Source organism: Daucus carota, chromosome 8 (genome assembly GCF_001625215.2).
Source record: "Daucus carota subsp. sativus chromosome 8, DH1 v3.0, whole genome shotgun sequence".
NCBI classification, from domain to species: Eukaryota; Viridiplantae; Streptophyta; class Magnoliopsida; order Apiales; family Apiaceae; genus Daucus; species Daucus carota.
In genome coordinates, this window is record NC_030388.2 from 4,111,705 (window position 1) to 4,134,722 (window position 23,018).

General features: G+C 36.1%; 3 protein-coding genes across 3 annotated transcripts; all 3 read left to right on the top strand.

Annotated features, from left to right (window-relative positions):
• The first annotated feature begins 301 nt into the window (after nt 1-301).
• On the top strand, nt 302-2,683 carry LOC108197965 (uncharacterized). Its single transcript, XM_064083632.1, has one exon. It carries the CDS (start codon nt 302-304, stop codon nt 2,681-2,683), a length of 2,382 nt encoding a protein of 793 aa, XP_063939702.1.
• Nucleotides 2,684-5,223: 2,540 nt separating this feature from the next.
• LOC108197966 (uncharacterized) lies at nt 5,224-7,056 on the top strand. Its single transcript, XM_064083905.1, has 5 exons — nt 5,224-5,531; nt 5,628-5,939; nt 6,060-6,182; nt 6,270-6,773; nt 6,863-7,056. The coding sequence occupies exons 1-5, from the start codon at nt 5,385-5,387 to the stop codon at nt 7,031-7,033; spliced, it is 1,257 nt and encodes a 418-aa protein (XP_063939975.1). The 5' UTR covers nt 5,224-5,384; the 3' UTR covers nt 7,034-7,056.
• Nucleotides 7,057-10,425: 3,369 nt separating this feature from the next.
• LOC135148424 (probable E3 ubiquitin-protein ligase RHA4A) lies at nt 10,426-11,141 on the top strand. The gene is made up of 3 exons (XM_064083633.1): nt 10,426-10,629; nt 10,720-10,805; nt 10,889-11,141. Exons 1-3 carry the CDS (start codon nt 10,426-10,428, stop codon nt 11,139-11,141), a joined length of 543 nt encoding a protein of 180 aa, XP_063939703.1.
• The last annotated feature ends 11,877 nt before the right edge of the window (nt 11,142-23,018 follow it).

Genomic DNA, 23,018 nt, shown 5'->3' on the forward strand with positions numbered 1-23,018 from the left:
TGAATGCTTGTATTGAATGTATGAAATTCATGTGAAATTATTTGTTAAATGTATGTGTTATTACATTTGTGTATTGAATGTATGTGTGTATTGAATGTATGTGTGTATTGAATGTATGTGTTATTAAATGTATGTGTGTGTTAAATGTATGTGTGTGTTAAATGTGTGTTAAATGTGTGTGTAGATGACAAACTTGGATCGAAGTTGGATTAGTAATCAAGTGCAAAGTGATAAAATTTCGTTAACTCCGGAATATAGGAATGGTGTAGAAACTTTTTTAAAATTTGCAAGTGAAAATGGAATGGGAGAAGATGGTACAATGAAGTGTCCTTGTAAACGTTGTAGGAATTTGAATTGGTTAAGTATCGATGATGTTAGATTCCATTTACTTGCTAAGGGGATGCTTGAGGGTTATACCGTTTGGACATCACATGGTGAAGAAAGAGGAAGAAAACGTAGTCGAACATCGTATAATCGTTATTGTGTTCGGGAACCTACGAGGGTAGAACAACCGGTAGATTTGAATGCGATGCTACATGATTTTGCCGGTGAAAATTCCGAATTTTATAACAACGTGGATACGGGAACTAGGAATGTAGAAGAAGTTCCAAATGATAGTGCAAGAAAATTGTATGAGGTGATTGTTGAAAATGGAGCACCTATTTATCCCGGTAATACGAAGTATACAAGATTAAGCTTTACCACAAAATTGTTAGAATTCAAGAATATCTCACATTGTAGTAATAAGGCTTTTGATAGTTTGCTTACACTTTTTGCGGATGTATTACCAAAAAAACACACGTTGCCCCAAACTTATTATGAAATGAAGAAGATAATGAAGGGTTTGAGGGTTGAATATCAAAAGATTGATTTATGTGAGAATGATTGTATGTTATTTTATGGAGATGACAAGGATAAAGTTGTGTGTGATATATGTGGTCAAGATCGTTATCGGGATGTTTTGAGGAAAGATGGTAAAAAAATACCAAAAAAAATATTGAGACATTTTCCTTTGATTCCTCGACTACAACGCTTGTATATGTCAAAACATACATCCGACCATATGAGATGGTACAAGAATCGAGATGTCAAAGAGGGAGAAATTAGTCATCCCGCGGACGGAGAAGAGTGGAAAAATTTTGATCGTCGATATCCATCATTTGCTCAAGAAATTCGTAATATAAGGCTTGGCCTTGCAACCGACGGTTTCAACCCATTTGGCCCTACCGGGAAAAAGACATATAGTGTGTGGCCCATAGTAGTAGTTGTCTACAATCTTCCGCCATCAATGTGTATGAAAAAACCCTATATGTTTATGACCGATATAGTGCCGGGTCCGAATAGCATTGGCAAAGATATTAACGTTTGTCTAAGGCCTCTCATTGATGAATTGAAGATATTGTGGAATACAGGAATTGAAACATATGATCAATCTTTGAAACAAAATTTTACAATGAGAGCGGCTCTTATGTGGACAATTAGTGATTATCCCGCTATGAGTATGATAAGTGGATGGTCGGGTAAAGGAAAATTAGGATGTCAAGTGTGTCTTGGAAGTGTGCAAGGGTTTCAATTAAAACATTGTGGTAAATGTAGTTTCTATGGCACGAACCGAATATTCCTTGAACCGAATGATCCACTACGTCAGAAAAGTAATTTGTTTGATAATGCGGAAAGAAGAGTGTTTCGTGGTCGTTTGTCCGGGGAGGGTGTAAAGGAGTTGCTTGACGGTTTAGTTTTTCCACCACCCGGAAAGACTAATACAAAGGCGAGGAGTATCGGATATGGGGAAGAGCATCATTGGACTCATGTTCCAATTTTTTATGAACTCCCTTATTGGTCTTCACATAGTTTACGATATTCAATTGATATCATGCATACGGAAAAAAATGTTTTTGAGAACCTATTTTTTACTATTGTGAATGCGAAGAAGTCAAAGGATCACAAAAAAGCAAGAGCGGATTGCAAGCACTTTGGTGTGTTACCTCATTTGTGGATCGATGAAAATGGCAAGTCACCCAAAGCACCTTTTTCCATTACAAGAAAACAACGTAAACTTTTGTGTGAATGGATTAGTTCACTGAAACTTCCAGACGGTTATTCCTCAAATATATCTCGTTGTTGTAATGTTGAGGAGTGTACATTTTATGGATTCAAATCGCATGATTGTCATATATTTCTTCAAAAATTATTGCCTCTTGCAATTCGTGAGCTTTTACCGGCGCCTATTGCGGATGCCATCACGGCAATTGCAAATTTTTTTCAAGATTTGTGCTCATCCACGGTTACAAAAACCGATTTGGAAATAATGGAAAAATCAGTTGTGAAGGCATTGTGTTTGTTGGAAACAATTTTTCCTCAAAGTTGGTTTGATTCGATGGAACACTTGGTTGTGCATTTGGCGGAAGAAATTAGACTTGCTGGACCTGCTTACTGGCATTGGATGTATCCAATTGAGCGTTTATTGGGGAAACTAAAACAAAAAGTCGGCAATAAAGCAAGAGTTGAGGGTTCTATTGCCGAACGATATATGGAGGAGGAGATTGTCAATATTTGTGCTTTTTACTTTGCATCCGACTCGATTCATAATAAATTAAGTCGTAACGAAGTTTTGTACTCATCTAAGAGCGACCATCTTCTTCAACAAAACCGACCGTACTCATCTAAGAGCGGTCGGTTATGATTCGGTCGGTTTTAAATATCAGGATGGCCTACTGGTACAAGCCCGACCGAGTCATAACCGACCACATATAACCGACCGTGGTAGGATTTGACCTCGGTCGGTTTTACCTAAAAATCAGTCAAAGCATATCTATATTATTTGTTATATATATAAAAATTATAATAATATAAGTTTACCAGAAAACCGACCGCATTCATGTAAAACCGACCACTTCTTTCCAGAAAACCGACCGTATTCTTATAAAACCGACCGTGTTTAGACAAAACCGACCGTTGACACCTTTGACTTCGGTCGGTTTTAGGTAAAACTCAGTCAAAGCTAATATATTATTTATTTTATATATATATATAAATTATAATAATATAAACAAATATATATATTTTATAAATATGTATATATATAATATTTAAATGTAATATTTATATAAAATATATTCAGAATATAAATATATATACAGTCATATAGCTATCTTCAGTCTTACATACACGGATGGTTACAAGTGAAGTATCCGGAGAGGAAGGTGTGAAACCTAACTCTTGTTTCCTCCTTTCCTCACGGTGACAAGCTGTAAACGTCGTTCATTCCGTCTCCTTTGACGATATTCAAAGCAGAATGTAGACTGACTCAGTACTAGTCAGTATCTCGTGTCTATATATTATTGGCTCCTTTTTAATATATATTATTTTAACTTTTGTTTTCTAACTTGATGTGCCAAGAATTTAAGATTATTCTGATCATTGCATGTATATTCTTATAACTTATATATGTTCATAAGCAGTGTTCTAATTAAAAATCCCCGTTTTAACTGAGTAATCCCCGATTAATCCACTGCAAGGTCGGCCAATGATTCGATTTTTGAAATACGATTAATCCTTATATATATTTCTTAATCGAAGTATATATGATATATATTAAAATTAAAATATTATATTACCTTAAATATGAATAATTATAGAATTTATGAATATAGTAATATTATTTTTAATTATAGAGTTACTAATAGCTAATATAGTATTATTATTTTTAATTTGAAATTAAATTATTATTAAATAATACTAGCTATTAATATATAATTTTATCTTAATATTTTTAATATTAAAAGCTATGGTTTTTATTTAATTAAATAAAACCCTAAATTTAGGGTTTAAAAAACCCTAAATTTAGGGTTCAATAAAACCGACCGACCCTTACTAAAACCGACCGATTTTTTTTGCGCCTAAATATTTCGTGAAAAATTAAAAACCGCGCCACAGTGAAACGACGTCGTTTCACTGGGGACGAAGACATAACCGACCGCTGATGCAGTCGGTTTTGTGCTCTGTATATATAAAAAAGAACAGCCGTTACTTTTTCTTTCTATCTCCCTTTTCTCTCCCAATTAACTCTTTTCTCCCAACTCTCTTCTCTCCCAACCTTCTGCAATGGCGATTTCAGTGCTCTCTTACTCTACAATGGCTCTTCAACTCTCAATTCACTATGCTCTCTTACTCCTACTCTCTGCAATCCAACCCCCAGTGCTCTCGATTCCAACTCTCTTGCTTATGGTGGTTCCAATGGTGATGGGGGCTCACTATGGTGGTTCACAAAGGAGACCCGGTGCTTATTATGCTCGGAGGAAGAAACCCCCAACTCTCAGTGGCGATTCCAATGTATATTCTCCATTTTCTCTATTTTTAATTTCGTTTATGTGTATATATATATATATGTGTATATGTTGGTGAATCTGCATATGTATGTGTATATGTGTATGGGTGAATCTGCATATACGTATATGTTAATATAATTGTGTATGTGTGTGTTTGTATGTTGTTGGTGAATCTGCATATGTATGTGTATATACGTGTATTGGGAAATTTTGCATGCAATTTGTTCGTCGGTTATGTGCAATTTGTTGGTCGGTTATATGTGGGGTGATTTTTTTCTTAATTTCTCAATTTGTATAAATTTTGGCCTCCAATTTGTATAATGTGTGTTCGTCGGTTATGTATAATGTGTGTGTTTATGTATAATGTCTTTGTATATATAGTTTATGTATAATGTCTTTGTATAGTTTGTGTAATTTGTATAATTTGTATAATGTGTGTTTGTATTTGTATGTGTTTATATAGTTTGTGTAATTTGTATAATGTGTGTTTGTATAGTTTGTATAATGTGTGTAATTTGTCTTTGTATAATGTATGTGTTTGTATAGTTTGTAATTTGTATAGTTTGTGTTCTAATTGTGTATTTGTATTATAGGGGCTCTTTGGTTGGGTGATGATAGTCGTCATGATTTCATTGACGATATATATCATGGCAAGGAAAAGGAAAGCAACGGACAAGGACACCGACAAAGGCAAGGGAAAGAGTGTCGGTAGTAGTACAAACAAAAAGAAGGCGAAGGGAAAAGGCAAGGGAAAAGGAAAGGGAAAGACGGGGTTGCGTGATGAGCCAACGGATTCGGAAACCGAATCGGAGCATAACACAAGGGAGGCGGAGGCGGAGGCGGAGGAGGAACCGGTGAGAAGAGTTGTGAGGATGCCACGGTCACATTCATGCGGCATTTTTGGAGCTAAGATACCAACAAGACCTCGACGGATCAATATCTCCGATGGACAGTAAGTATATTTTTTTATATGTTGTGTTTTGTAGTGATTTGTAATGATTAATATATATAGTGTGCGTTAGTTATTAATAATTTGTTCACGAGTTTATATTTATAATGTTCTTATATAGTATTGAAGATAATGAGGCAAAAAAGACTTTGCTTGCGATTATTCGGGCAAGATGGCCTTTGGGTAAATACACGTTTAGTGACATAGACGCGGCTTACCCAAAGTGGCTCGGTCTAAGGGTTGAGGAGTTTCTAGTAAGTAAATTTTTTTTAATATAATATGTTTTTGATTTTGTTGGTAATTGGTGTGATTATTCAATTTTAATCCTTGTATTTGTTGATATTATGTAGAAATATTATAGGCAATTGAAAGGTCAAAGCCGTTCAAAAGCCAAAGCTATCATTGAAGATCACATAAAGGTCACAATCAAAAGGACCATGAATGAATTGAAGAGGAGGATCGAGAGGAAGTCAAGGGAGGAAGGGGTTTCGAAGTTGGCTTTGAAACCGGAATATTGGAATATCATTTTTTGGAAAGATCTTCTCAAGTATTGGGACACGGATGAAGGCCACTTGCATAGGTCGGAAGTTGGAGCTGCTAATCGGCAACGCGTGGAAAGGTTGCATAGCGCGGGTGCTCGCTCCTTCAACCGTGTGCGCGAGGTAGTACTATTTTTAATATGCAAACACACGCACACACATTTTGTTTTTACCTTATAATTATATAATATATAATATGATAATGCAAATGCTAATATAAGTTATTTTGTGGTATAATTCAAGAACATGAAAAATAAATTGTCTAAAAGTCCGACAAAGCTTGAGGTGTGGGATGAATGCCACACTAGGATCGGCTCCACTCCCGAGAGCCGGATATATACTACCCCCGCCGCTATGCGCATTGCGGTAATCTTCTAATTTTAGCACTTTAATTAATTGTTTATATCATTAATTGTTTAATTAATTGTTTAATTAATTGTGATAAATGTGTAGGAACGATATGCCTCGATTCTTGAGCGTATGCCGGTGGAGGTTACTCAAGCGGGGGAGCGGGATGAGCCTTGGGATTGGTGGATGGAAGCAATGGAGGTTCCCCAAGGCGAGAGGCCAAAAAAGAATTATGTTGTGGGGTTCCCCAAAGCTCGAGCTAGTGATTTGATCCCAACACTAGCCACGCGCTATAGGGATTCCACCCGTGGCGGCGCCGGCTCATCCTCATCCGCTCCAACACAAAATCCAGTGGTTCCCGATTCCATCTTCCTCCCGATTGTCCGCAATGTGCTCAATGAAACCCGTGCCAATCCTCTGCAATTTGCTCGTCGCCTATCGGATGAGGAGATAACAACCTTTGCACGCACAGCCCTCGAGGCGTCCGATCCAGCCGCTGACCCGGCTCGGAGGGCGGAATGGAATAACCTTCTTGGCGGCGAGGTTGTGCATATTGTAGGGACATTGCTCGAGGATGTCCTCCAAAAAATGGATGCTCGTGCTAAAATGGTAATACACTTATGACAATGCTTTGTTTTTTGTTTTTGGTTGATATGTAAAAATGAATGGATTTCTAATTGTTTGACATGTTTTTGTAGGCAACTGCGCAAGAGGGAGAGAAAGATTACACGGATGTGGACGAGGACACGGATGAAAACACGGATGATGAGGGTGAGGGTGAAGCCGGTGGCGAAGGTGGTGGTGAAGGCGGTGGTGAAGATGGTGGCGAAGGCGATGCTGAATCATCCGATGTTTCTTTGACCGATTAGTGTAATTTATAATTTAATTTTAACGGATGGTATATATTAAGACAATGGTTGGATTTGGATTGTGGTGAATGTTTGTGTTTGGAATGTTTGGATTTGGATTTGTAATTAGAATGTTTGAATTTGTAAATAGAATGTTTGGATTTGGGTTTATTTAGAATGGTTTCGTTTAATTTTGTTTATTTAGAATGGTTTCGTTTAATTTTGTTGTTTGGATTGTGGTTGGTATGGTTTTGGTATGGTTCTGGTTTTGGTATGGTTCTTGTTTGGATTGTGGTTAGAATGGATTGGAAACTGCAGATTCTGCTGCAATTTTTTTTAAAATTCACCCAGCAAAACCGACCGAATGGTCACAAAACCGACCGTTTTTTACCATATTGTTGCCAGAAAACCGACCGCATTCAATTATAACCGACCGTGCTCATTACATAAAACCCAGAAAACCGACCGTCTTCATAAAGCGTCGGTCGGTTATGAGACGGTCGGTTATGTGAATCAGGGTGGCCTACTGCCACAAACCCGACCGACTCATAACCGACCGCACATAACCGACCGTGGCAGAAGGTTGACTTCGGTCGGTTTTGTGTCAAAGTCAACTCAGATAAAAAGCACATAACCGACCACTTTGGTCGGTCGGTTTTAGTAGTCGCTTCTGACGTGGTCTGACACCTGTTGCCACGTGGTGACAGGTGGCATCAAGTGGGGCCAATTTTCTGGGAACAAAAAGGCACATAACCGACCACTTACTTGGTCGGTTTTAAAGTTTAAACCCGACCAATTCACATAACCGACCAGGGTTTAACCGACCAGCCATATCGGTCGGTTTTAGCCTTATAACCGACCGATATTAATCATAACCGACCGATTCTTTCGGTCGGTTATGTCCTGTTTTCCCGTAGTGTGAGGATTTATACACCATCAATCAATCAATCAATACATATATATAAAGGAGGATGCGGGCATCTCTAGAATTGTTCGATTCAGTTTTCTAATTTTTCCTAAATTTCGGAGAGAAAATATAGTTATAATTCAAAAAATCATGCCTAAGAATTCTAAAGCTAATCCAATTCCTTTTTCTATTGGATTCTAAAGATAATACCATTCTCTTCTTATTTAGGAATTCTAAAAGAAGTGAAATTATATTTATTCAAACCAACAATCATAAATAAAACATAATTTATATTTAGGATTTGTAAGACAATGTAATATTTATTTTTCGACTTAGTCTTATAATTTCTTATAATTTCGAATAGAAGAGACGTTTTCGAAGTCATCCTCAAATTTTATCAGACATTTTTCGTTGTCTTTCAAAGCCAAACACTACAAGTAAAATGCGGATAGTAGAAGAAGAAATCTTTGAACAAGAATAATTCAAGCAAGCAGAAAACTCCCGAGGATCTTAATTAATTTCGAATTCATAAAGACTCACAGGGATGATCACCTATATTTTAATATAATGTACTTTTATTATTTAACATTGTTATAAAAAACATATTATCTAAATGACTATATTTTAAAATGGTATATCGTTTTATCGATTTGTAGCAGAGTTTAGTAGATTTATAAAGGGAGAATACGATGGTGTTCACGTAACGTGTCTGGAATTGTTGGATTTAATTTAAAATCTTATTATATTAAAATTGGTCAAATTAAATATTTAAAAAAAATTAAAATATTTAAAAAAAATAAAATTTATAAAGAAGAATACAAGGTTGTTGACGGCGTGACTCGATTGTTGGTTTTAGTCATATATTTTTTTTAATTGAATTCGAATAAAAAATAAATTATAATCTAAAAATCAGGTTCAAATATTGTATAGCTAAAAAGATTGTAAAAATAATATAATTCTTTTTCTTATTTATGAAACATAAAAGGGGTAGGATTTTATTTATTCAAAATAACAATCATAGAAGAAATATTTTAAAAAAAACAATTCTTCTAATTTTTTGTGCCTCCAGAAATCCTTAAAAAATAGGAATCTTAACATAAATATAATAGTTAAAATTTGTGAAATTTAAGTAGTTTACAAATAGAAATTTAAAAGAAAAGAGAGTATTATAATGTTTTATTATTAGTATTGTGCTTGACAAGAGAGTGGGTCAAACTAATTTTTATCAATATTATTATATTTGATTTTATAATAATTATTGATTAATATTGTTTTTGATGGGAGGGCGGGTTAAACAATTTTCATTTAGTATTGTGTTTCACAAGAGGGTCACTTAAACAAATTTATTAATGATATGTTTAACAAAATCATGGCTCAAAATAACTTTTATGCAATTATAATATTAATTCGTATCAAAATTTCTAAAAAGGATTATTGATTAGTATTATGTTTGAGAGGAGAGCGGCCCAAATTAATATTTATCTAAATAATAATAAATTTTTCAATTAGTATTATGTTTGACTGGAAAGCGGCTAAAACAATTTTTTATCTAACTTAACTTTTATGCAATTATAATATTAATCTGTATCAAAATTTCTAAAAAAGATTGTTGATTCATATTGTGTTTGAGTGGAGGGCGGCCCAAATTAATATTTATCTAAATAATAATAAATTTTCCGATTAGTATTATCTTTGACGGGAAAGCGGTTAAAACAATTTTTTATTTAAGTTATAATGTATTATTTTATTAAAACGGAACCACGATTTAAAATAATTTTCATCCAATTCTAAACTTTAACTTTATCATAATTATAATAATTTTTTATCAGTATTGTGTTAGACGGTAAGGCGACTCAAACTAATATCTATATTATAATTTTTTGTTATTAGTATTGTGTTTGATAAGATAGCGGCTCAAACTAATTTTTATCTATAGTATTATATTTAATTTTATCATAATTATAATAATTATTGATTAATATTATTTTTGATGGAGGGCGGTTCAAACAATTTTTTTATTTATTAGTATTGTGTTTAACAGGAGGGTTAGTTAAACAAATTTTTACATTAATTATAATATTTTTTTTTATTAATGTTTAACGGGAACATGACTCAAAATAACTTTTATGAAATTATAATATTAATTCATATCAAAAATTATAAAAAAAATTCATCAAACCGTCGCGAAGCGCAAATTAATAATATGTTTAACGAAAACATGACTCAAAATAACTTTTATACAATTATAATATTAATTTATATCAAAAATTATAAAAAAATTCATCACGCCGCCGCGAAGCGCGGCTTTATCACTAGTGTTTTTATAAGGGAAATATTTGTAGAATTAAATATTCTATTTGGTTTCAAATAAGATATTCTATTTGAACCCCATATGCGTTAATATTTAATTTTAAAAATCCCGCCTCTCAACAACTTAAATTCCATACGCTTCTCGATATTTGGTTTTTTTTTTCCATACGTTCATATTTGAATTCGATAGATTGTAATGGACTTTGCTCAGTTTCCAAGCGCTTCTCGGGTTTACGTTCAATCAGAAGAACAAAGCCATATTCTTGCAGTCATATATTCAGTGCCGGTCATGTTTTGTATAATACTGGTCATGTTTTTATACTTGTTTGTTCAGCAGAGAGCTTCTGCCTCCTCACCTCCTCAACCAACTTCTACCCAATCATCGTCTTTAAGCATCTCGGTTAGTCCTTTGAAAATTAATATGATATAGTTTTTTAAAATCTCATTAGACATATTGAAGGGTAAAAATATTATAATCATGAATATACAGGTACGCGGAGCTTTCTTGAAAGAAAATATTAAGGACAAGCTTCCTACAATAGTATTCGATGAAGAATTGAGGGCAAGGGCTTCGTTGTAAGTTCTTATCTGTGACTAATTGATACTGTAAAAAAAAATATTGTGCACAGACAAATTCTTACAAGATAAATTTGATGCAGATGTTGTGTATGCTTGGGCGAATTTGAGCTGAAAGAGGAATTGATACAAGTTCCATCATGCAAACACATTTTCCACGGCGACTGCATTGGCAATTGGCTTAGCTCCTGCGCCACATGCCCTCTCTGCAGATGTTCAGTCGACGTCGTGGACAGCATAACAATAGTCCTCCCCCCACCGCAGAGATCAGCTGCAGCACGCATCCCTGCTGCTACGTCAATCCGACTTGCTTCACCAGCTAATCTTGCATATTGATGATCAGATGGCTACTTCAACTGGTAGTTCAAGTGCTGAAAGATTATTTGGGACCTGAGGCTGAGAGTACACATTTTTGCTATTTAGTTTTGTTCGGGAAATTAGTTGAAAACTCGAGCATATGAGATTTTCAAGCATTGGAATGAGCAGTTGCAATGTATTTTGCAAGCATATTGTTTTAACTCTGTCTGTTACATCTTTTGTACTGATGGGGAGCAATATTTAACCATTAAGTTCACGGAAAATTTAGAATTGAATCTTAGATTGCAAGTCGTTTAATATTTCTATGAAAAAATGTGCTGTCTTACGGGTAATCAAAAAAAGTGTGAGCAAAGTAAATTTATATGTATTGAATGATGATGAAAAATGTATTTACATATCCAAATAATTTTAAATTAATTAAAATCAAATTACTTGGATCAAAACTAATTAGTTAGAGCAAATCATTAATTATGATTTGTGTAGTAACATTTGTAATAACCGTAAATTTTAGGTACGTGCTCTATACGGTTAGTTGATGATTAATATAGTTGTGCTTTACTATTAATAAATAATATATCAACCATTTATTATCATTGCAAATAATAATTTAGGAAAGGGTGAAAAGAAGAGGAAAAATATAGTGAACTCCCAGAAATTAGAGCCTTATAAAAGTATTTTATGTGGCCTTAATTGCAATTTTTATAAAGTTCTCTTATAAAAGCGGGTAGAGAGAGAGTAAAGTCATTTTATTACCAAAAATATAGCTGATAGAGAGAGACCTGGAGAAGGATTTACTGGTAGAAGCTAACTGTAAGAAGATAAGAATCAAGCCTTAAAACAAGGTAATTCTTTATCCTTATCTCCTTTATTAAGTCTTATTTAATGGTTGAGCTGAGCTTTCAATGCATTACAGTACTGGAATCTAGTAGGGCCCCAAACAGCTGTAAACTTTTGTTTTTATTTAATTAAATACTGTTCTGAGCCGTACATACCTGTGAGTTGTATATTATTTGGTGATTTAAAGTTTTTCCCCAAATATTGTAAACTAGGGTTAGGGTTTATAAGTGAGATTTGGGGTTTTTGTTATTGGTGAACTATTTGTTGAAATTGATTTGGGGGATTTGTTGCCTGGTCTGAGTATTGATTTCGGAGGCTGATAATGGCCGGAATGGAGGACCGGAGAGCCGCCGTGACGAGCTCGTCGACGGTGGTCTCCGGCAGTCTGGGGAGAGGTGGGTTTGAACCCATCGTAGACGACGGTGAGGGGGTTTCGTTGGTCGGTTGGTGGCGGTTGGACGGCGGTCGTCGGTGGCTACGTCACCGCGACGTTTCAGCTCGCGATGGCGAGGAAGGAGCGAGCACGGGAGGGGGAAACGGTGTGCGATGTGTCGGTGAAAACGGAGCGAGGGAGGTCTGTTGGGGTTCGGGCGGAGAGAACGGTGGCAGGACCACCGTTGGTGGCTGCAACGGCGCGGTCGCCGGGCTGGCGAGAGTCGCCGTGGAGTCGCGTCGGGCTGGCGAGAGTCGTCGTCGAGTCCCGGCGCGAGTCGCCGTGGAGTCGCGACGAGAGAGAGAGAGAGAGAGAGAGAGAGAGAAAGGGAGAGAGAGAGAGAGGGAGAGAGAGAGACTGGTGGGTAGAGAGGTTCAGGGGAGGGAGCACGGCGGCGAAGCCGCCGGAGCCGCCGTCGGTGGTGGTGGCAGGGAGGTGGGTGAGCAGGGGTAGTAGAGTAATTTGGCAGCTGAGATTTAATTAGTAGGAGTATGCTTAATAGAGTTGATTGGATGGAAATTAGGATATAAATCATAATATTATATATATTAAAATAAAAGAATTAGTGGGGTTGAGAGACTTGGACTAAAATAAAAATTTAGAATTATATGACTAAGTTGTGAAATTTTGGGAGTTTAGGATTTATTGGGTCACTAATTAAATTGGTTTGGGTATTTAAGTTGAGGTTTAGAGGTTAATTTATAAATTGGATTATTATATTTTAACAATTGATAATAAGAGAAATACCTTGTCTATTTTATGAGGAAATGAGGGATTAGTTAATACTAATTAATACTAAAATAAAAGACTTAACAATTTATTTGAGTACCAAGGTGGATTTTGGGAATTTAGGATAATAATTGAGTTGGAGCGGGTATTTAAGAATAATAAGACGGTGAGATTTAAAGGATAATTGACAAGAAAGCAAATATTAATTGGTTAGTTAAGATAAATGGTGGCAGGGGTGTTAAGTCGTTATAATAGTTAATCGAGACTCTTTGTTTAATATTAAATACTAAATCGATTGTTTCTGTTTTATTAGAAAATTAACTGCTAGTAAGCAGTCACGTTTATTTATCTTATTGGACCAAGCTGGTAGCGGGAGTAATCAGGCAAGTCCATTTTATCCTGCTCTCTTGATGTGTCGGATTTATGTTGTTATTATTAATTCATATATGTTCTACTCAATAATTTATTGTGTGTTTGAGATTCCGATTAATTACTCGCCGGTCGTTTACTTCGTGAAGATTGACTGGAAACGGAATATTAGAGTCTTGCTCGAGTTAAATATTCACATTCTCGTTAACTAAGTCCACCTTTATTTCGGGTTGACTGCTACCCTTCGTAATATTTTAATATCGTTGTTACCTCCTTCCACGCTTGTATTCAGAGAAAATTATTTGTCCTCTCAATTTTATTCTCTACACCCTAGCATGAAGTAACGCCTTTAACTTAGATCTTGAATCCTCACTTCCGTTAGTAAACGGTCCATTGAAGACTTCTTTTATTCGTGGTTCTCGTCTAGGAACCGGTTTATTCCGTACCAAGTCCTTGTCGATATTTCCTCTTCCACTCCTCCCAATTTATACCAAATCTTGAATAATTACTGATCTATACCTCTAATTAACAACCAATCTGTTGACTCACCATCTTCTTTCTGGACTCGTGTTTCCTTCTATTTGGATTATTTACTTTCTTCGGGTATAAATTTTTTTCCAAGTTGTATTAATGGGTGTATTTGTTCACATCCAAAAAAAAAAAGAGTTGGAAATCTCTTTTGGTGCCGAGACATTTTCTAATAGTCTGGGGAAAGCTGCGGACAACTGGTCAACACGAATGAATTACATTCGTGGTAGTGGTGGAAATATAAATTCTCTTTGTGGGGTATTAATTTGAGGGTTGAAAATGATAACCCTTGTGCTAGCAAAGTGTGGAAATTGTGGGTGGCGCCATTCGACGGTCGCGATCAGACTGCGAGGGCGACACAGGATGGTTGTTACCAATTGGCAGTGATCGAGCCATGAGGTAGAACCGTCAAGGATGGAGACCAGTATCATATATTCCTTAAACTTTAAAATGTTCATTCTTTAGGTGTGGTGCTATGCTACTTCTTTTCTTATGTGCTGCCATAGTAATGTGAACTTTTGATTTCTTGGCAAAATACCTTTTCATAGCATTGGACTTGCTGAGCTTATCAATTGCTCATACTTGCAATACTTTATTTCCTTTCAAACAGTGAAAACAGAATATGGGGAGACTGAGAAGGACAATCAGAAAGAGGGTAACGTCAAGGGCAAGGGCAAGGCGTGAAGTTCGGAGGAGACAAAGGGTGTGAAGGCTCATTTCCATGACACCGATGTTTACTTCTATTATATTGATAATAGTTTGTAACCTTGGACTTATTATTGTAATCGTAATCTAGACTATTTGTAAGTGGATGTTAAACCCTGGAACTTGTGGGACAAGTTATATTATATATGCAGGTTGCTGAAGTTCTTATGACGACCTAAATCTGTGTAATGCGGGTTTGGGGGCGTTACAGTTTTGGCATCAGAGCCTAGGTTATATTCTTAGGAAACGGGAACCCTAGGAATATAACATGGGGTAGATAAACTTTTAGTTATGGAAATATGATTATATTTATATGTATTAGTGTCTTGTGGTGATATTTCCTTGTTTGTACTGTAGATGGTAGGACCTAGCACTGCCGTTGGGAGACCAGCTACACCTTACCCCATGGTTATTCGGACTCTGTTACCGAGAGTGATCCTTCTGAGGAGTTTATGGGGATTGAGAGCGACTCGGTTGACATATCCCTTCAGATAGTGGAGCCCCCACCACCGGAGATTATAAACCTGGTTAGCGAGGAGGTGGTACCTACACCCCCCGGTACTCCTGTTTCTGCTGCTGTCGAGGGGGAGGGGTCTAGTTCCCCTTTCAGATCTCTGTCAGATATGATCTCTGTTTCTACCGTCACCACTGCTGCTTTACACACTCCGACGCTGGGGACTTATGCCTCGGAGAGTGGAGGGGATCCATTCCTAGCTGAGCTACTTCGAGGTTTTCAGACGACATCATCTAAGATGTCTGCTTTTTCCTTTCCATCGATGACACCTGCTACTGATCGCTACAGATTTGACTTCTCTACCTCTCAGTTCATGGCCTCAGTTGGTGAGGTTCCTGCTTTTAGCACCAGTGATTTCCAGCCGGTGTATACTTTTACTGACCCGAGGGTCGAGGTCTCAGACTCGGGGATTGCTACTGTGGGAGTCTATGTTCCTATCTCGGAGATTATCATGGCACCAGCCCCGGTTTCCGTGCAGATTGCTTTATCGGACTCTATGTATGCTGCCTGGGACATTCCACCACCTACTATACAGATGGCTGCTACAGTCCCTGCTATGACTTACCCGGAGATGACCTTACCAGCATCAGTTCCTGGATATGCACCGGTATCAGTTCCGGTATCCTCTGTGACTCCACCAGATGGGGGTTCTGCATCACTTTCTTCTCGGATGGCTACACTGCGACAGCTTCTGTTAGGTCCCGATAGATGGTTTAATTAAGCTAGAAGGGGGGGGGGGGTTGAATAGCTTAATCACCGATTAAAAATATTTATGTCGTTTTAAAAAGTTTTCACCCCTTCTTTAGAACTTGTATCGAGAGTATTGGCAGTTACGTGCGGAAGTGTAAGAAAAGAAAAGGAAAATATCACACGAGCGATTTTATCCTGGTTCGCGGTGGCTAACTCAACCCTTGGAGTCCACTCACCCCTAGTCCAGTCCCCGAGCTCCTCCCCGGACTCGAGATTTTCTCTACTATAAAGAACTCCTTCATAGTAGGCGGAGAAGCCTTTACAAATATATATCTTGGAGCGTAACTCTTCGTTACCTCCTCACTATAAATGTAAATAACAAGACTTGTCTCGGAACGTAACTATCCTTGTTACTTCCTCAAAGTCGTTGTACCTCCAGTGGTCTTTGTACTTCTAAACCTTTCGCCGGTATTGGATCTTAGGTATTAGGTCTTGGGTCTTTCCTCTTCTTCACGGTGTGATGACTATCAACTCCCCGTCAATACGTCAAAGACTTGGGTCTTAGAACGAAGATCACCTCACTTCACTTCACCTCACTGCAAAAGTTAGAACACAATATCCACAAACAAATATATCCTTGTTTTATAAAAGTTTTGGTTCCGCAAGTTTTAGTCCAATTTTAACCACGTTGAAATTAGTCGATTAACGTTTTAGTATGGTGGTTAAGTCGTTGGTTCAATTTTAACAAATTATATCGCGCGGAGAAATATAAGTTGTTGATTTTAATAAGATCGAGTGATGAGTGAGTTTTGGAAAGACGGAGTCGTAGTCGAGCAAGATATATCACACACACTCACACTAACGGAATTGAACCAAGTAGCTTGTTCGGATAACACCCCACGATAGCGAGAAGGCCCAAACGGGGTTTACCACCGAAACAAGTAAGATCACACCCAACACACACGTTCGGAAAATAAACACGTAATACCACGTATCTAATCTTAATGATATCCCCACCGAGCACAGGGCTGAAAAATGGGTGTCTCACTAAAACAAGAAGGGTATGGGAGTAAAGGGAATGGGAGCACAAATTATGAGTTAGTGAGCAAGTAAAGTTAGTGCACAAAATTCCCGATAATAACGAGTAGCCAACTCGAGTATTTTGAAATCAAGAGAGCTTAAGATGAAGAGAAATTTGTTTGAAAAACCCTTTGAAAATGGTCGGTTAAGACACGGATAATTGAAGCTAAAAGAAACCACTTACACGATTGATGCACGAAAGTTCGCCGGAGAAATTCGTCGGAGGTTCGATACGACTTTAAGCACACGAACAAATTTGGGCAGCCCTTCGGGAGGTAGAAAAGAGTGGTTCATGAAAATGCTAAGATGAGCGAGGCTTGGTTGGGTGGAACGAAGCTTCGGGGTTTAAAACCTTGTATATATCGGAATATATGAAGAATCGAAGGTTTTAAAGATGAAGTAGAAGAAGTGGGCACTTGAATAAACTTTGGGAGAGTGTTTCTTCTCTAAAATCTCAGCATATATTTGGCTATTAGCTTAGGAGAAATGAATGGGTGGAGGGGTGTATTTATAGGCAAGAATGGGTGGGGTAAATGTAAGAAAAGTAGAAGTAAAAATGCAAATGGTAATTAACCAAACCTTGGCCACTACTCCACTTTGTCCCCTTGTCCCCCACACCTAAAAAGGTGTTCTTGACCAGCATCTTGGACTAAAAATTCAGTGCAATTAATGCACTAAAAGACAGACACGCTTTACGAGATACCGATAAAATCCGTTACATTTAAAACGCGATATTTCGAACGAGCGAATTTAATTCCGTAAAAAAATATGATAAATCTTAGAATATTAGAAAATGGCATTCTGGAAATTTTGGTAATTTTTGGTCAACCCTAGCTTGGTCAAACGTTCAGCGAGTGATCGGGTCGGCAGACAGAAAACGCTCCGAAATGAAAGTTCTCGGAAAATTACGAACATTTAGCCATGCACTAAGAATAATTTTTAATTGGCTTATCTCAAGTTTCAAGTCATTTTGGCAAGTGGAAGTATTTTATTTGGATTTAAAATAGTAAATCAGGTTTTCGGGTTTCGAATAAAATACGATAATTCTTTTGAAATTACCAGAGAGGGATTATGGCCAAACTTAAAACTTGAATAAATACTTAAAATATATTCCCATAAAGATAAAATATTTTTGAGGGACGGGAATAATCTTAAGGTATTTAAACCGATTTTCTAAGATAAAAGCCGTTTTATGAAAAACCGAAACACTTCGTCTTTTGAAAAATACAAAAGGATACTTGACGAAGGTTTTGATACCAAAATACTTAGAAGAATATTTTTCATGATAAATCATGAATTTGATACGTTGAAAGAGCTTTCTAAGTATTGCGAATATTTTTCTCCGAAAAATAATGAATTAGAGAGACCGGGAGAAAATATTTCAGAAGAGGTATAAAAATGATATTAATATTTTCAGAGACAAATATTAATATGGAGAAAATAAATCCTTCCTTGGATAAAATGAATCTTGAGGAATGAAGGATTTAATAATTTTTGAAAGATTTAAAATAATTTATTCCGAGAGATGATAAATGTTTAAATATGGAATAAATTACTTTAAATATAAATTTTGTAAATAATGTAACATGAGTACTCTAGAGAATACCAAATATTGATAGTCCTTTTTCGAGCTTCATGTAATTTAATGTTGCAGTAGCAAGAAAGAGGTAATCGTAATCTCACGAAACGCCTCTGCGCCACTATTGCGTAATCAGAAAAATTTCCTTTAAAATAAATGTATTTTGATGCGAAAGAAGATTTAGAGATTAAAATTACTTGCCAAAAATAACTTTCCACTTTTAATTAATCAAATAAATTAATGTCCTATTTGGGAGGATTACTAGGTGAATTTAATTTTAATGTTTGTCACAAATACCGAAACAAATATATAAATAATTATATATCGAAGATATCCTTTCAATCTTCCCCTTTTTGGTATTTGTCAAACAAACATAAAATTAAATTTTAAATGTGTGTGCTTCCCCTATGTGTATGCATGAATTTGAAAAATAATTTTTCTCACACGAAGCACTTAGCACAATAACTGGGTAATCCTTCCTAGATCCTGAAATAGACAAAAGATTGTTAGAAAGTGATTTTTGCATTTTATTTTGGGAAGGTCTTAAAATTTTAATTTTGTACGTTATATAATAACGTCTTCTTCCTCTTTGGAGTAAAAGCTTAAAATTTATATAGCGTATTCTCTTCCCCTTTGATACACAACTTAAAGTTTATATAACGTATTCTCTTCCCCTTTGGTTGATAAAGACCAAAAAGATCTCTTTTATTAAGGAAGAGAACAAAAATCTGTGTTGGGAGAAGGATATTTTCGTTCATAAAAGAAACCTAGCATAATTTCTTTTTGAATAATTTCCTCAAGAACTGATTTAAGTTAATCGAATTAATCAGTTAATGCAGTAGAGATATATGTTAATTGATTCAGTTACGAGTTAATTATCCTCGATTTTCGAAAAACAATTCGAACTTTTCTTTATTTTCCGAATAAAACCGAATTGATTTAATAAATTGTAGTCAAGTCATATTTTTACTTTGCTGTAAAAAATTCGAGAGTAGTATTTAAATCGTTACTCTTTGAATATTATAAATTCAAGTCGAGATATAAACATTTGATCGTGAATTAAATATTATTTTCGGAATATTAATTTTGAGATATTAATCTATCAAAATTAATTTCGAGACATAAATAAATCGTGTGTGTTCTCGTGTTTGCAGAAAAATAAACGAGACAAATGTATCCGAAATATTGTAGGTTTTATATTACAATCAAAATGTTCCTAGTAATCAGTGTGGTTCACTGATTATCTTGGAACAGAAACCCACAACAAGTTTATTTTTGTACGCCAGTAGAAACAAACATTACTGGCCCCACACAGAAACAACCTGAAACAACATACACATATCAGATTTAAAAAGTCAACCGGGTCAAACAACCGGTCCAGCAGCTACGAAGCCCAAGTCAGCATTGAAATCTGTCAGATTAGGCAGATTAGTAGTCACAGAAACATCTCCAGCACACACAGTCTCAAAATCCACGTCATCAACAACATCTAAATCAATAACAGGCTTTTTCCCTTTGTCTACATGCTCAACCCCCATTTTGCCTTCTAGATCTGTAACTTTAGAAGAAGCTTCTAAGAGTTCATTTTTAAGAACCTTAATCTCATGCAAATTATCCTCATTTTTAATCTTAAGCTCATTAACAACAGATCTTAACACTTCATTTTCTTTAGCATAATCCCGATTAGCAGATTCCATAGGTGGGGTAGGGGGACCATACTTATAAGGCACTATATCCTTAAGGGGAACTTTTTCAACAACTAAATTCTCTACCCTACAATATTCTACACGTTGAGCAAACACACGTGGGGTAGGAATTTTGAATAAGTCAAAAACAGCAGTGAGCAGTAAACCGTAAGGCATATAATCTAGTTGAAACGCAAGAAACATGTTGAGAATAATCACATAGACCATGTTAAATTCGAGCCTATTGGTTACTAGCTGATACATAATTTTCAAGTCGATGAAATCGAAGTACTGATCGCCTTGGGGTTTAGGCATCAAATTAGCCCTAAGGATTATAGCTAATTGTTGGAAATTAGGCAGAAAATGCTTAAAGCTAACCCCGCAGTTTTCATGACACAAACCTATAGGAGCCTCTGTCCCATAGAAAAATCCGATGTGGATTTCAAAATCCCGTTGGTTGAACCGATATGCCTCGTATATATTAATACAAGGCTGAGGGATATGGGCCGGGTCGATCCGGAGGGCCCGAAAGATTGTGTGCACACTAACATGAATATTCTGTCCTTGAACAACACTGTCAAACTCGAAAAGGCCAGCTTGGTCTCTTTTCGTAACCAAATTACCGTAGAACTCACCCATGAGGTAAGTATGGTAATTTTGTCCACGATAAAAGATCAAGTTGTCCCACCTAGCAGCCATAATAAACGAGTGAACATCCCCTTTTTGTTGAATAAAAACCATCATTCCCGTTTGAAAATTTTTCATCATCTTGCTCAACTTACCAACATTTGAAAGATTTATGATCCTTGGAACCCGAGCACTTGAGGAGCTCTTCCTTCGCCTACTATAGAGAACCGGTGGGAGGGTGATAGGCGGGGAAATTGTGTTGGAGTAAATTTTAGTTTGGGTTTGGGATGGGTCAAGGTTGTAGTTGGTAGCAAAAGGAATCTGGTTTGGGAGGTAGGGGTGGTAGTAGTGTTGAGGTTTTCGAAGGAGGGAAGTGGCAGTGGTAGTGTTTTGTTTTGGGGTGTAGTATTTGAAAGAGGAGGTTTGTTGGGAGTGGGCAAGTTGTTTAATCTCCATTTTATCAAGGAGATTTGGGTCAAAGGGTTGGCTGTTTGGGTCTGGATTGGGGTTGGAGGGAAGCAGTTGGAAATCCATTTGGGTGTTATGTGTTTAAGTGTTTTGGTGTAAAGGTTTTGGAAAGTGACAGGAGTATATATAGTGAAACGGTTGGGGTCTTTTTGGCCAGGGAAATTTTAGGTGTTTTGTTAGTTTTTAGGAATAAAGGAACCGATTCTCTATCCTATTAAATGGAAGAACCCCACAAGATGACATCAGATTACATGGAGTTTGAAAATTTTGGATTTTGTAAGATTTTTCCTTAAATGAGACAAGACAGCTTTTTGAAATCCGTTTTGTAGAAGACTTTTTGAAAAGTTATCAGCTGGAGTTTTTAAAGATAAGTTGAGCAAAATAACTTTAAAAAATGGGTCAGGTACAAATGTTTAAAACCAGGGGACAAAACACTGTTTAAAAGGACTGATTTATTTGACATTGTAATTCAAGCACAAGGAGCACATAAGCATTACAGCTAAGCAAACAAGCATGCATATACACATCAGTCAAGTTTAAATCGACAAGAATTTGGAGTTTCAAGAAAACAGTACATGTTTTAATTGTGAAAACTTCCAAATTACATTAAGAAAAGTATTCGAGTTTTGTCTTATTCCCAACCAAATCAATTTTAAGAAATCTGAATTTTTAAGTGAAAGACATCGAGTAAGTCGAGATAAATTAAATTCGAGTTTAAAAAAAATTTTAATTAAGTCTCGAAAGTTGATTAGTCCAAATTTTACAAGTCGAAGTGTGATTAAAAGAAATACCTTTTCAATTTAAGAAACTTCGTTTTATTTGAAAAACTAGTCGAGTAAAATCGATACATAAGAGAAGTTGAATCAAATTAGTATAGCAGATGCATCATATCAATTTTCAAACAAGCATACAACAATCATGATCAAGCATTCAAGTAGCAGAGCATATATCACAGATAATATTCAAAATACAGAGCTTAAGGAGAACTAAATACCTTGATTATACAGTCCAGATTACATGAATTACAAAATGATAAGGATAGGTAATTAAGATGACTCCTAAATCTAAGTGGCCGTTAAACACACCAGTGTCAAGATACTAGGGCTCTCAAAGGGATCCCCAGCCATGTCTTTGTGTGTGGGCAGGTGTGTGAGTGTGCCAATTTTATTAATTATTAAAGAATTAGATTCTTATAAGGAGTCCTAATCTATCTAGAAACCCGTATATTACCAAGAGCAGCACACATTTATACAACTGGCAGAATCAGAATAAGTCAAGGAAGCAATATTGTCTCATATCACACAAACAGATATATTAACTGGCATCCAGTAGTTCAAGCAGACAAAACAGATGCATTAATGTTACCAAGCAAGTACAAGTCAGAATCCCATAGACAGAGTACACATATTGCAAGGATAAGCTTCTAACATATATTAAAAACAACAATCTGCAGGTTATATATGCATACACACAACTGGCAGCATCAGAAAAGTCCAAACAAGTATAACATTGTGTTTACAAGTTGCAAGTATTACTTAAGATACATGGCAGAGACAGACATAGATGGTCAAGATGATCAAATGCAAGCAATATGCAAAACACCACATAGCAGATTCACATAAGAAAACAACAACCATGGCAGATAGTCAGT